The 16375-nt window shown below is 38.3% G+C and overlaps 1 protein-coding gene across 4 annotated transcripts in view; it reads right to left on the bottom strand.

Moving 5' to 3' along the window:
- Positions 1-16375, bottom strand: part of SMARCA2 (SWI/SNF related, matrix associated, actin dependent regulator of chromatin, subfamily a, member 2) — a 108100-nt gene that overhangs the window by 71083 nt on the left and 20642 nt on the right. For all 4 annotated transcript variants that reach the window (XM_030467983.1, XM_030467985.1, XM_030467986.1 and 1 more), the window contains 4 exons: positions 8832-9161; positions 7842-7943; positions 5281-5530; positions 362-488 (listed from right to left, as the gene is read on the bottom strand). In XM_030467983.1, the coding sequence (XP_030323843.1) occupies positions 362-488; positions 5281-5530; positions 7842-7943; positions 8832-9161 (809 nt within the window). The remainder of the gene's footprint in view (positions 1-361; positions 489-5280; positions 5531-7841; positions 7944-8831; positions 9162-16375) is intronic.

Genomic DNA, 16375 nt, shown 5'->3' with positions numbered 1-16375 from the left:
ATACAAAGTATGTCCAGAAAGACTTGTTTATTGGGATCTGTGTTGAAAATCAGCTTGCCACTGAACCAGCTCTTGTTTTGTGTCTGTGCCAATGCCATGTTCTTTTTACAATACACAGTTCTGCGATTACCCTTCAGACTGGAAGATAGAACAAAAAGCAAAAGGACACTTGTCTATTTTTACTGACAAAACAAAATGCAATCTAAGTTAAACATTTCTGTGATTTGCTTATCAGTATGTTTACTTCATGTAAAGTATGCTGCCTAGACTCAGTGTTGCTGCAGAATCTCTTCCAATTTACTCTTTGCTACACAAACACATTTGACCTCTCTGAGAATTTTCCTGAAGCTAAAGGCATTACCTGGCGCTGAAAATTCAATAATCGAAGTGCCTTCAATTCCACTGTAGCTTTGGTTCGCAGATCAGGGGGTAGAGAACCGGGCAAGTTCTCCAGTTCCTGGATTCTGTGAGCAATTCGAGCCTGAAGCCTAGGTGAACAAAAAAAATTGGGTAAGGTATTCTTCTTCTACACAAGAAGATTAGCAAAAAAATGAATCTAGGCTCTTAACATAGCTTATGTTTTTAGATAAGTGACAAGTGATGCATACATCTCTCTCATTTACTGAGGTTAACAGCAAAGGGTAGCTGTGCCTATTCAAACCGGTCTGGTATGGATGCTATGCAGTAAACGATGAAGATACAACACACTTTGCAGATAACAGACAGAAACCATAGGCAGTCTACAGGACTGGAACACAGCAAGTGTATTTTTTGTTTTTAATTAGCAGTAAGAAGGTGGGAAAAAGCCCTTCCACATAATAGTATGACTTTAAGTTACACATATTATTAGCTTTAAGAGACCTACTAAGTGAAATTAAAAAGCAGTACTTTATTTTGAAGAACATGTTAAGGGAAGTTTTATAAAAGCATAGTATGAATTTTTCACTCTGGACAGATTCCAAGCAACATAACAAGTTTAACATCTCTCCACATACAAATAATTTAAACTTCTATTGATAAGAATTCTAAATATCTAAGGTTCATTTTATCCACATTTAGACACACAGATCAACAAAAACTATCATTTTCTCTTTCTTAACATACACTGGAGGCTTTTTAAAAAACAGATCAAGGCTTTTCAGGGAGAAAAAACAGTCTTCTGATGTTATATTAGATTAAAAGCTTTTTCAGATCTTGTACTATGCTACTAGGTGCTTTACTGCTTCTTTATCTGTACTGGTCTATTTAACACATGTGTAATGAATAGGAATATTGCTCCGTGATGAATTATTTGATGAAACAAACCACATAACTCCCAAGTAACAAGGAAAGGAAAAAAGATTTGCTATCACTGAAAAAAATAAAATTAGATGCAATTTTTTAATAGTAAAATCTAAAGTATTTCACATTTACAGCACTATTCTGTGTGTAAGATAAGCTCTGATACATGCTTTGTGTCCATGAACCATTAAGAAATGGAAATGTATATATATCAGCATGTACTCTCCCTCAAAAGTTTGACTTTATGCACCTGAGAGGTATGTATACAACATCAGAAAGGGCCAAACATCTCAACAAATAACTTTTCATCATTTAGCTCCTGAATTAGCTCCTAAATTACTGTCTCTCCAGAAGCACACTACGCAGAAAAAACATTTTCGAGGTCACTGTTGTGGCTTAACCCCAGCTAGCAACTAAGCACCACACAACCAATTGCCCACCCTGGCACCCCTGGTGGGAAGAGGGGAGAATTGGAAGAATAAAGGTGAGGAAGAATCTCATGGGCTGAGATAAAAAGTTTAATTATTAAAAAGAAAAAAAAAATATAAGGAAAAGAAAGAGGACAAAAAACCCCAACAAAGCAAAACAAAAACAGAGAGGAAACTAAAACCTGAGAAAGAAAACAATACAAATCAAAACAATTGCTCACCATCAGCCAACTGATCCCCAGTCAGTCCCTGGTCAGTGGGCATTTGGGAACAGTCCCTCGGTTTTATGCTGAGCACAATGATCTCATGCAGTATGTGATATCCCTTTGGTTAGCTGGGGTCAGCTGTTCAAACTGTGTCCCCTCCCAACTTTTGTGCACCCCCAGCCTACTTGTTAGCAGGGTGGTGCAAGGGATAGAAAAGGCCTTGATGCTGTGTAAGCACCGCTCAGCAAGAACTAAAACATCCCTGTGTTATCAACACTGTTTTCAGCACACCAAAACACAGCCCCATAACAAACTGCTATGAAGAAATTCAACTCCATCCCAGTCAAGGAATGGGATAAACTTGCCATTTTCACAAATTCCTAACTTCATTACATTCAAATCTCACGCTTCCCACAGTAAGCCTCTAAACCAAAATGATACACTTCGAGTCTACCTATATCTTAGAAATATGAATACCTGAAGCACCTGATATGAATACCTGATAATTCTATCTTGTCATGAAAATTACTAAACCAAAATTTTCTACATATTTCTGAGTATAATGCTGCTTTATTAAATAAGTTAACTACTAAGAGATCTTGATTGAAAACTATTTCATAAAGCTTTCACTAACTTCACTGATTTCAGGATATAAATATTTATACTAGCTTTCCTCTATTCCCTTTCTACAAAGAAAGTGTAAATACATGTTTCTGTACTAGACCTGCCTACACTAAAGCTAAGTCTAGCATCGCTCAAAGCATACCTGCTATTCAACTGCTTTCAGAAGTTCTAAGCATTCTGGTATGCAAAGCAAAACCAAATCTAAGCACTGTTCAACACTAAAAAAAAAAAGCCTGGATCACTATTTATGTGCTACAACAAAAAAAAGAAAAAGTCCCTCTGCTGCAGATCCCCTATCAAGCTTCCACCTCACTTACTCTGCCAAGATCAGGGCATTTAAAACCTAATGGATATGGTATATCTGCAACTGTTTCTCCACATCATTAGATGTAATACTATTATTTTCTGCCACCCCTTGCATTCCTCCATTTATGCAGACTAAGACATAATAGTTTGTCAAAATAGTGCTATGGAACAGGGATGGAAAGACATAAAGATGAACAATATGAGGTTAAGTGATGCAGAAAAGGTTACATTATACTGGCCACATGATTCTTGGCTCAGGTTAGTGTTACAATTCTTCACTCAGAGCAATGTGAAACTGTATAATGGTGTCTTCTTCAAGGTTTTCAAAGTGTTAGAAAATAGTGATTGCTTACACTGAAACAGCTATGGCCATTTAGTCCTAAGGTAAAAAGAGTAAGGCTGTCAGAATGACCACAACAACATGCCAGTAAATAACATAAGCATTAAATTACTCAAAAAGTAAAATATTTTCTGGGATCAAGGCCTAGATTCTGGGCAGGGCAGCTTATCCTAAAACATCATGTTTTACCTTTGTAAAGCACAAGTCATTAGACCAGTCTTTGGTGAGATCACCATCACTTTTGCCTCCCTTCTTCTCCTGCAAACTCTGTCGTAATAACTGGAGAATGCATCATCAGTCCAAAATAAGAAAATAAGCTAAGAGCACTTTCTTCCCTTTGACCAGTAATGATGATGAACATATTTTATGTAGAGGTCAAGACCCTTCTGTCCAGAAGATTCTGAAGGCCAGCTGTTCAATAGCATTGTTGATGGAATGAGGGAAGAAGCCTCTTTCTAACTTCACAATGTCACACTCTATACTTTGTAATACATTTCACTATCTAATTAGTGCACTCAGGGGGCAACTTTCGAAGATCATTCTGCCTGGTAAACTTTTTTTTTTTCCAGTTCCTGCCTGTGACCTCAGCATTCTCTTCATTCTTTGGTAGTCCAGACAATTCCATCATCACAAATAAAATTTGTTTCTGCGATGGCCACTAACTCGTCAGCCATTTGACATCCACTTTCTCTTTTGTTTGCAATTCTGAAAACTTTCTGCACTGAATAATTTTTTCTGCAGACTACAAGGATTTTTATTTCCTAACTTTCAGTGTGTATTGGGTTTTACTAACAAGGTTTTGGTAGCAGCAGGGCTACTGGAGTGAAAAGCCTCTGTGAGAAGCTGCTAGGGGGGCCCCCCAGGTCTGACAGCCAAGGTCAGCTGGCTCTAAGATGGACCTGCAGCTGTCCAAGGCCAAGACCATCAGTAACAATGGCTAACAGCTCTGTGATAACATACTTAGGAAGGGAGTTAAAAACTACACAATTGTAGCTGGAACAAAGAGAATATACAAGATAAACAACTCTGCAGACACCAAGGTCAGAGAAGAAGGAGGGGAAGGAGGTGCTCCTGGCAGCAGACTCCCTTGCAGCCTGTGGCAAAGATCAAAGAGAAGCAGCCTGTCCACCTGTCACCCATTGAGGACCCCACACTGGTACAGGTTGGTTTGCTCATATGACCCTATGGTAATGTCAAACTGGAGCATGCTCCTGGCAGGATCTGTGGGCCCATGAAGAGAGGAGCCCATACTGAAGCATTCTGTTCCTGAAGGACTGCAACCCTGAGGAAGGGACCCAAATTGGGCAGTTTGTGAAGAATTACAACTGGTATGGATCCTTCATGGTGAAGTCTGTGGAAGACTCTCTCCCATGGGAAAGAACCCACTCCAGAGCAGGGCAAGAATGTGAAAAGTCCTTCTCCTGAGGAGGAAGGACCAGCAGAGACAACACGTGATAAACTGCCCACAACCTCTATTCTCTATCTCCCTGTGCCAATGAGGTAGAGGAGGCAGATAATTTGGGGGTACATAAAGTTATGTACTCTCTTCCCTGTGGGGAAGAGAGAAGTGGAGGGAAGGTGTATTTAAGATTTGGTTTCATTTCTCACTATACTGTTCTGATCTGACTGGTGATGAATTAAACTAATTTCTCCAAGTCAGCTTTATTTTGCCCATAATGATAACCAGTGAATAGTTTTTTCCCCAACCTTATCCCTGCCCACCAGCCTTGCACTGTATTTTCTCCCTATCCAGCTGAAGTTGGGGGGGATTAAGCAACTTTGGGGCACGTGGCCTCCAGGCAGGGACAACCCGCCACACGGTATTTGCAACATCTAAGTAATTCCCTAGCACAGCAGAGTCCTTGAGCCTCTTTTAAACTTTTATGCTGCCAGTATGCCTTACTAGCCCATAGCTCATAGCCTGAGGTAAAATTAAATAACTGGTTTGTTGTTTTCATACTTCCCTTTGACACAGTGTCTCTTGCAATTAATTTTGTACTGTTGTCACTACAGGAGTTGACAGCACATAGTTTCACTTGAGAAAGTGGAAAAACAATCTTCATACACATTTGAATCTTGCTAATTGCTTTTTTACCTATATTCACGTTCTTGGAGTATTTCAACAGGATCCAGTCCTTGTGGTTTCTGGATAGGGCTGATGCGATTCTGCTTTTGCTGTAGCTGAACAATGGGTGAAGGCTGCCCGGGTGGTGGCTGTGGTACAGAAGGCCCAGGCATGGCAGCAGCAGGCTGAGCAGCAGGAGGGGCAGGGGAAGGTCTCCCACTTGGCGGCGGTGCAGGAAGCTTTTGCTGCGCGTTGGAGACACTCATGTCTGGGGCTTGGCCTGAATCAGAAAAAGTGCTTATTCTTAACATGAAATACGAAAAATAACAAGAAAATCAAGACGGTTTCTAAAGACACAAGGTGAATCTAAGGTAAACATTCAAAATTACCAGGAAATGCATATTGACACAGACTACACTCCATATTAAAAAAAACATACTAATATGAAAATATACCATACTTCAGAGGAAGTTGTCCAAAGCAAAACACCTGAAACTTTATGATGAATGCCATTGCTTTTCTTTTTCCTGCTGACTTGTAATTCTAGCATCAGCAGCAGTAACACAGGCATAGAACTGATTTTGTACAAGTGTAGGACCTAATTCTGCCTCGTTTACTATCCTTGCCCACTTAGACGAAAGCATGTATAATCACATCCTCACAACAAGCACAAGTAGGTCTGCTTTTAGAGTACTATCAGAACTAGTTAGTCATACTGAAATTTCTACAACTCTGATTAGAAATATCTATCAATTATAAGTGGTCTTTGTTTTTGTTACTATCTCCTATTAACTGCATTTAAGTATTTCAAACACCAGGAATTTAATTATTGTTTTATTTAGAGCACTCTAATAATCCTGAAAACTAACACTTCAGTTAACATGCAACTAGCACCTGACATTTATAGACACTCAGGGTCCTAGCTTTCAGGATGCCATTATGCCAACAAGTGACCCATGTATTCAGATGTTCAAAAACCATCCCTGACAACAAACATTGCAACAATAAAGATTTCACTTGATTATATAGAGTCATAGCATCTCAATGCTAGAAAAAACTTGCAAAATACACCTGCAGTTTTGAAATCACCTTAATTCAAACCCAACATCCTGTAATTGAGATTAAAAGGTTCCTTCAGAGATCACTAATTGTGACTCACACATCTTCATCAAACTCCGGAAAAGGAACTTGAGCACAAGGTGAAGATTCTCTTTTTAGCAAACCTGAATTTCAGCTTATAAAAATAAGGAAAAATAGAAAGACCACCAAAAGCCTATTTGTAATCTCAGTTTTCAGGGAATCATGCAAATTGAACTGCAAAACAAAAACTACCACAAAAGACTGCATAATGAATGAAAAACACATTTAAAGAAATAAGCAAAATCCTTTAAAATATATCAGATAAAACCTCCAAACAGACACAGCAGGGACAGACAAATTGGTTCTCATTAAAAAAAACCAACAGCAATGAACAAGGAGAAAGCTTCCCAGTTAAACAAGACGGACATATTATTATGACATACTGGATTATTTAGATAGAACAATCCAGTTAGCAATTCTGTATTTAAGCCAGCATTTTAGTACTAGCATTTGATCCAGAAGGCACTGTACAGAGCTTATACATGTAGCCCCTCAAGAAACATTTTCCACTCCCTTTATTATCCTTTTTAAATTCTCGGTATTGCTTGGGAGTATTCTATGATAAGAAGTTCCACATCTGATTACATACTAACATTTAATTTTTTTTCATGTTGTCCTAAGTAGTTGACTAAAAACAGAAAATATTTTATGACATCAGCTATCATGAAGTCATCACTGCCACCACATTTACCCACAATCAACAACATAGTAATAAAACAGACTTCTTGTATGGCAGAAATGTTATACTAAGTGTTATACTAATACTGTATTTATTTTTAAATGTCCCTAATAAAAAAAAAATAAAATTTACATTAATAAGTAACATTCATACATTCATAAATAAAATGTACTACATTGAAACATTATGTAGTACTAGGGATTTCTATTTTCTTCTATTTTTAAATTTTTTTTTCTATTTCTATTTTTCTTCTTCTAACTCCACTTTCAATCAATAAAATCAGAGACCTGATTACCACCCAGGGGAAAAAAAGTTACTCTGTTAATTAAGTTTTCACTAAGTTCATTAGATCTCAAAGACTACACTGAACTTTCAAAGTAAATTAAAGAGGTAATTCTACCAGGGTTTGAAAACTTCTATTTACACTAGCAAAAACAGTATAGCTGAAATACCAGCCTGCTGCAATGAAGCATGCTCAAAACATAACCACATAGAAATACAAAAGTGTATTTTTGTGGGTGTCCCTCTGGTAGCTTACACATTTCGATAGTAAAAAGGCTGCCAAGTTCAGGCTGCCAAACAACTGCAGTAATTTTGTGTGCTCCAGTCATTCACAGATGAACACATGGCAAGATGCTCAAGTCCTTGGCACAGTAAAGGTTATGCCTTCTCCCTTTTTTTTTTCTCCCTGCATCTTTTCCCCAATCTTTACCCACACTGTTTAATCATAACTCTGCATGATACAAAAAAATAGCATTTTATGGTGTTACACCTTCAGTCCAAGTTTTAGGAGTAATGGCAGCTGTGTGTCCAGGCATCCCTGGAGTAGGCCCTGGTCCAGTTGCAGTACCACTCATTGTATGTAACCCAATACCTGCAATTTGACAGATGAGAGAAACTTATGACACAAAGCATTTCCAAGTATTAAAAAATCATCCAACTTTCCAGTGTGCCAGTGTATTCAGCAAGCCATATTTTTCTTCATTAATTATATATTTAAATAGATCTTATGGTTTAAAAATGTACGTAATTTAAATCTCCTAAAAATACTAACTAGCAAAGCCCTATCCTCTGAAAAAAAAAAAAGATACCAGTGAAATCTTTATCAACATTACTTAAAAGAAAATAGTATAAATTTAACTCTCAATTTCTACTACAAACTCAGTAATGGAGGTATTTGGAAACTATTAAGTGCAGGGTGTGCTTGGTCATTGCACTGTCACATGTACTATCATTAGAAGAAAAAAATGACACCATTTTCTTTATGTTCTTTACTTGACAGTATACTCTATGTGGTTTGTTTTAATTGCAACAATCTAAATAATCAGTCAACTTGTTTCACTTTTTTTTTTTTTTGCATAAAGACAGGACACTGAAAATTCACTCTAAGAAAAATAGTGAAACTGATTAGTAAAATATGATTAACATTCAAATTATGCCAAGCATAACAAGGACAGACACAGCACTGCACAGTGAAATCACTTTTAATCCTGTTTTGACAATACTTTATTAATAATGGTAATGGTAATTATAATAATGGCTATTATTATTGTTATTCTTACTGTTATTAATGTTATTGATGTGTCCTATGCACTAGCTCGAGCTTAAAACCAATGGGCTGCTATTAACTTAGATGGCAGAATACAGCCCCAAATTATGACCCTGATTTATGACAAATTATGACAGCACTAATTTCTTAATTTTCCACAGATAGAACTTCAACAATTATCTGCACAATGACATATGACCTAGATCCACTTACCAGACTGTCTGTTGAAGGCACTGGCAGGCTGCTGCTGTTGAATGCCAGGCAGGGTCCTCTTGCCCTGAACAGCAAGCTGTAGGTTTTCTGGCAAAGGCTGGCCTCTAGCTAACATTTTGTATGCTAGGATCTGAGCCCGCAGCTGGTGTAGCTGTACAGGGCTAAAAGGGGAAGGACCTCTGTTAGGCTGATTCATAACTTGTGGGTCTCCAGGTATAATGGGTCCCGGCTGGCTTGGAGTCATCTGGGGTGGAGTGGGACCTCCTCCAGACATTGGGCTGGACACATGTTCTGGAGCTCCTAATGGAGATGGGTGTGGCGACATATAACCTAGAATAGATAAGAGGTTCAAAAACTTATCTCTATGGTTACTCAAATCTCAATTCCATCCGATTTCTTTAACAATACATAGAGAATAAAAACATCTCTCTCAAGTCAGGCTAGTTGTAGTGTTTTCTGCAAGAACAGAAGTTCAAACTGAATTTCCCTGGGATATCAATATGGCCTCATGGGCTATACTTAGAGAAAAACTATGATTATATAGTACAAAACCTCCTAGAAATAATGATTACCTTCCTATATAGAAGACAAAACTAGAACATGAAATACAATAGAAAAGCATCAGGATGTGATATCCACAGAAATCACAGAAAGTTAGGGGTTGGAAGGGACCTCAAAAGATCACCTAGTCCAACCGCCCTGCCAGAGCAAGGTGACCTATAACAGGTCACACAGGAGCACATCCAGGTGGGGTTTCAGTATTTTCAGAGGAGACTCCACAACCTCCCTGGGCAGCCTGTGCCAGTGCTCCCACACTCTCACAGTGAAAAAAGTTTTTCCTTATATTTGTGTGGAACCTCCTATGCTCAAGCTTGTACCTGTTGCCCCCTGTCCTATCACTGGATATAACTGAAAAAAGCCTGGCTCCATCCTCCTGGCACTAGCCTTTTACATATTTATAAACATTAATGAGGTAATCCCCTCATTCTCCTCCAAGCTGAAGAGACCCAGCTCCCTCAGCCTTTCCTCATAAGGGAGATGTTCCACTCCCTTAAATAATCTTAATCACTCTGCACGGGACTCTTTCAAGCAGCTCCTGGTCCTTCTTGAAATGCGGGGCCCAGAACTGGACACAATATTCCAGATGTGGCCTCACTAGGGCAGAGTAGAGGGGGAAGAGAGCATCTCTCTACCTCCTAACCACCCTCCTTCTAATGCACCCCAGGATGCCATTGGCCTTCTTGGCCACTGTTGGCTCATGGTCATCCTTCCATCCACCAGCATCCCCAGGTCCCTCTCTACTGTGCTGCTCTCCAACAGCTCAGTCCCCAGCCTGTACTGGCACCTGGGGTTGTTCTTTCCCAGATGTAAGACTTCACACTTGTCCTTGTTGTAATTCATCAAATTTCTCCCTGCCCAACTCTCCAGACTGCCCAGGTTCCCCTGAATAGCAGCACAGCCTTCTGGGGTGTCAGCCACTCCTCCTAGTTTTGTGTTTTGTGTCATCAGCAAACTTGATGATAGTACACTCTGTTCCCTCATCCAGGTTAATAACCCAAACTCAGTAAAGATGCTGAATAGGTGTGGACCCAGCACTGATCCCCAGGGGACTCCACCTATTACAGGTCTCTAGATGGGCTCTGCAACATTGATCACCACCCTTTGGGCTCTTTTGTACAGCCAGTTCTTAATCCATCTCACTGTCCATTCTTCTAATCCACATTTCCTGAGCTTGCTCATGAGGATGTTATGGGAGACTGTGTCAAAAGCTTTGACAGGCAGACTACCTCACAGTATCACTGAAGGCTATCAGATTAGTCAAGCACAATTTCCCCTTGGTAAATCCATGCTGACTACTCCTGATAACTTTCTTCTCTTCCACGTGCTCAGAGATGACTTCCAGAATGAGCCACTACATCATTTTTCCAAGGATGGAGGTGGGACTGACTGGTCTGTAATTGCCTGGATCTTCCCTTGGCCCTTTTTGAAGACTGGAGCAACACTGGCTTTCCTCTATGTTTTCTTTAGTATTGTTTCCCTAGAATGTTAGACAACTATTTCATTGTGTAACATATGCAGTAAACTCTGTTTATTTTGCACCTTAATATACAAAGTTTATTTTGATTCACATATATCAAGATAATTCAAGACCAAGTTACCCACTTTGATCTCTACATGAAGATACCCATTCACTGATACACACTTCTGTGTCAAAATTTGCCAAAATACAGAATTAGAAACAGACCGTATTTAATTTCTATGCAACTGCTCCTTAATTTAGACATACAGGTTTAGTCAAAGTACGCTCAATAGGTTTTTACCATCTGGGTGCTCAATAGCTTGAAGCATCAACTGCAAGAGTGAAAAGCACCTTCAGAAGAAGCTACTGGAGACTGCATTACTATATAAAGTTGAGCGGGGAACCACAGATTCAAAGAGAAGAGCACTTGCATCTTAGAGCACTTGAAAATGCATCACTTTTAAATTTGAATTTTAATTACATTTAATGTATATATCCTTGAGCTTTACAATGCACCCACTAAAGGAAATGGTATAGATTTCTGGTGAGACTTCCAAGAATATGTAGCATGTCAGAAAAAAGTGAAGAGCAATCCTTCAGGTAATGCACAACAGAGAGCAAAGTTTAAAATATGTCCAACAATAATGAAAGACAGGTAATGCTTTATGGAAATTTTCCTTTTTAAGTTTGAAGAATTTCTGAAGATTTATCAGTGTGACAATACATGTACTAACATGCCTGTCCTACAGATACCTCTATACCACTTGTTTTTTTCCTATTTTAATAGAGATACAGACCTTATACAGGTGAGCATGAAGACATGGGTTCTGAATAAGGACACAAGAAAACTAATGAAGTTTAACCAGTGTATGTCATAAGACAAAAAAAATATATACAGTCCCTAGGAAGGCTTAATATACATGCAAAGACAGGCATATTTTTAAACTTTGTAAACATAACTTTTATCTGCTATAAGGCACTTTTAAAGCTTGCTGCTGGGGCACACATTAATTTCCAACCCTGATAACAAATATTAGATTGAAAGAGTCACTGTTTTATGTGTCCAAACACTGCAATATTCAACAGAGGTCTTGATTCCCCACTAAAAATTAAGAAGTTTTAAAAGTGTCCAAGGACTACAGAAGTCAAATCTTTCTGCTAAAACTGATAGTAAAGGTATATTTTTACTCAAAAATGTGACTAAGAGAAGTATTGTATTAAGAAGATATAGATAGGACCTTAGAAATTTAGTCACGTAAGACATTTATTTTAACTATCAGTTCAACTATCAATTAATGGTGTGGAATTTTTTTAAAGGCATGACATACATGCCCACTACATGGTAGCATAACTTCTTGGAACACAGTGGAAAGAACATTCATGTCAGACTAACAGTACAAACTTTCTTAACACAAGCAAAATATAACACTTTCCTATGGGTAGTTAACACCAGCTAACCAGTTTTTATGAAATTCTCAGCAAAGCAGAGCCACATGACTGCTAATCATTTAGAACTAGGACTGCAGAAATAAACTGTGCAGAGGTCTTATGCTAGCAGGCAGATGGGTAAGACAGATCTTTTCTCATATTTAAAAGGCAAGAAAAAAATAAAAAGAAGCGCAGCTAATTTAAGAACAGTGGAGACAATGAATGTTGTTTGTGAAGTACCAGTAACTTAATAACTTGCTGTACCTTTATAAGAAGTCCAACAAACACTGTATCATAACTAAAAACAGACAAATATTAAGTCCCAGAATCTTAAATCCCTGAAGTGCTTATGTTTCTACTAAGGAATAGAAAGATGCCTAAACTGTTCAAATTGGCCAGCTACAGTAACCACCTTCATTTGTTCCACATTCCAGAAGAATGCAGAAATTTTTTGCTTCAGTCCATTTGTATCTTTTTATTAATTCTTTCTAGTAAGAACATTTTATTTTTAAAAAAATATGGCTTTTACTTGCAATTCTCTCCATTCCTGTTACAAAGTCAAATCTAAAAGTAACTTTCATCTTGTGGATAACTGTTCAGAAGTTTAACAATTTACATTAAGTTTCATGCTTTTAATATAAATACAGGTTTGTAAGCACAGCTAATTCACAGTGGCCGACGCAGCTTGTAATACAATTCAAATTTAGTTAATTAAGTGAGATTACCATTTAAACAGATAAACATGAAGTTTGAGCCATTGGTTTTCCTTTCATTTGCCCTACTAGCATTAAAAGTATTAAGAGTAAAGAGGAACATCATTATGCACTGAGCACCAAGAAAAAATATACAGAATAATCTAAATAATAAAGTTGCATACATTATTTAGGAAATTATTGTTAGTTTTTATAACAGTGTAAGCATCTCAGAACAATTACTACCATTCGAACAGCCAACAGGAACTTATGAGCAAAATGAACAATTTCTTGCAGATTTAGCTCACAGATGTTTCCGATTTGCTCATCAAAGTAAGCCACCTCACCTTGAAAAGGGTGAGTTAATTATTCCTTAATACAGCCTACAGAGAATCATTACTTCCAGAAATCTGTAATAATTTGGTTTTTTCTAAGTTAATTTCAGGATTGTTCAGTCACAACTACACATTTGCTTAACAGAAATTAATCTACAACTGCATGTGCAGTTTGCCAATTTACTTTTTCTTTATCACCCCCATTCATAAGCATTTATGTAAAAAAATCCTTTTGTAGGTAGTGACAGGCTTCTGCAAAATCTTCTTTTAAAAAATTACTACAAAGTCTGCTATTGGAACACTTAGCTTTTTTATGAAAATTGATTTTTGTGATCAGTTCCAACTGCAAGCTGCATACAGAAAAACTAGCACCTATGCATTTATCAGAACCGTTCAGAGTTATAAGAACAGCATCATTTTATGAAGACTACCCATTTTCCTATTCTCAAAGCATCAAAAACATTGTTTTGTCCTCTGGCCTGCCGGTTCTCAATCTTGGAGCCTGTCTACAGGTTCACAGATTTCTGGCAATAAGAGACCAGTACAGCTACAACAACGTACCTGACTTGCCTAAAACATAAAAGTACTCTTACCCTCTAAATTATCTCCTCCCTCTGGTCTAGGGAACAGCTGAGAAAGACTTCCGCTATTGACTTAAATTTTACATGGCATAAAGAACTACCACAAATACACTTGAGTAATCCTTGTCCAAAAGGTTAAGTGCCTTCATTAAGTAAGGTGCAGATATTTGGTACAGTCTGAGCTCATGTAATTAAAAAAAAGAAAAATTAAAGATAAAAAATTAAGGTATTACAATCCTTTCTACCACCTGAGAATGTGCAAACTGTTCAAGTTCATCTCTCAATTCTCTCTCGAGATAGAGTTTAACATTCTCCAAGACTTGGAAGTTTCAGATAATTCTTTACTTCTAAATAAGACACAATTTCACAGAATCACAAAATAGTTAAGATTGGAAGGGGCTTCTCAAGATTATTTACCCCAACCACTTGCTCAAATGGGGTCAGCCACAGTAAGATGCCCAGCAGCAAATCCAGTTGAGTTTTGACTGTCTTCATGGATGGCAACCAGACAATCTCCTTGAGCAACCTTCTGTACTGATCAGCCACATTATTGCTTAATAAAAGAGCTTACTGCTCTCTACAACTACCTGAAAGGAAGTTGTAAGGAGGTGGGTGCTGGCCTCTTCTCTCAAGTGAATAATGATAGGACTAGAGGGAATGACCTAAAGTTGCACCAGGAGAGGCTTAGACTGAGGAAGAAATTGTTTACTGAGAAAGTAGTTAGCCATTGGAATGGGCTGCCCAGGGCATGGGGGAGTCAGGGACCACTGGGGGTAGAATCACCATCTCTGGAGGCATTAAAAAAACATGCAGATGAGGAACATCAGGACATGATCCAGTGGGTGATACAGATATTGAAACACATATTTTATTCAGGGGGGATGACTACAGTTGAGCACGGTGATCTTGGAGGTCTTTTCCAACTGCAACAATTCTTAGATTCACATTTACAGTAAAAGCATTTTCGTATGTTCAAATGGAATTCCATGTGTTTCAGTTTGTGCCAGGTGTCTCTGCTTTGGCTACTGATGATCACTACAATGAGTTTTAATCCCTGTTTGTCAATCTGTGTCATCAGGTATCTACAAGCCTTCTCTTTTTCAGGAGAAAAAAACTTTTCAGCAGTTTTAGCTCACTCAGCGTCTCCTCATATGAAAGATGCCTCAAACATTTGATGCTACACTGAACATTTCTCAACATCTTTCTGAACTACAGCTCCTAGAATGGAATACTATACTGCAATTCAGCCTTCAGTTGATCTAATGAAAAGGTAATGCACTCCCTCAATTTATACGTCCATGCTTCTGTATGCAGGTAGGATATTTCATCTCATCTGTCTGCTTTGTATGGTACAGACTCACACTTCCTACAAGATAAGCCACTTTATACCTAGATATGCAATGCTGCTGGCTGTGCTAAAATCTATGCTGGAGAAAGAAGCACATTCTACTGAGCATCCTACTCAGCTTCTCTAACCAACTTGTTCCTCATTTACTGCTAACATCTGTGCTATCTGCAAATTCTATCAGCACTAATTTTACTATTTTTCAGATTACTGACAAATAAATTGAACAGCACTGAGCCAAAATATAGTCCTGTAAGAGTAACTACGAAAAAATCCACAATTTGATGAACATCTGTATTTTTACAAGTAGTTTTAAAATCTGACTTTAACTAGTTTAATGTATTTCATATAGGTAACACTGAATAGTGCTGATTTCTCCCAAATCAGAATGTAATGCAGTAATGAGCCAAGCACCTTTTCTAACTCTATCAGGCAGACAAAGTTATGTCCATCATTACTACTACTGGCTTTAAAGATACACAGAGAAACCCATACATGGGCCAAGACTCATATTCCTGATGAGTGTACAAACACTATACTGCAATAAGTACTTTACTACACCTGTCTACACATCAATAAATCAATTTAGCTTATAATGGCCACAAAAAGAAAATCTATTTGACAAGACTCAAGGACAAGAATGAGAAGTGGGCCATGTGAACCTCATAAACTTCAACAAGCCAAAATGCAAGGTACTGCACTCAGGTCGGTGTACCCGCTGATACCAGTACAGACAAGGGCATGAATGGATTACGAGCAGCTCTGCAGAGAAGAATTTGGAGGGACTGCTGGATGAAAAGCTGGACATGAGCAGACAACATGCACTCACAGCCCTGAAGGCCAACCATATCTTGGGCTGCAACAAAAGAAGTTCAAGGTGATTCTTCCCCTATGCTCTGCTCTGCTAACACCCCACCTGAAGTAATGTGTCAAGTTCTGCAATCCACAGCACAGTGACACCATGGACCTGTTGGAATGGATCCAGAAGATGACCATGAAAATGGCTGGAGGACATGCTGAGAGTTCATGTTGTTAAGCCTGGGACAGGAGAAGGGTCTGAGCAGACCTTACTGCAGCCTTTTGATGCCTAAAGGGGGCTTAGAAGAAAGATGACAGGAGAATTTTAATAGGCCCTGCAGTGAG

Source organism: Calypte anna, chromosome Z, assembly GCF_003957555.1.
Source record: "Calypte anna isolate BGI_N300 chromosome Z, bCalAnn1_v1.p, whole genome shotgun sequence".
NCBI lineage: Eukaryota > Metazoa > Chordata > Aves > Apodiformes > Trochilidae > Calypte > Calypte anna.
Note: the sequence above shows the minus strand (reverse complement) of the source record. Positions and strands in the feature narration are given on the sequence as shown.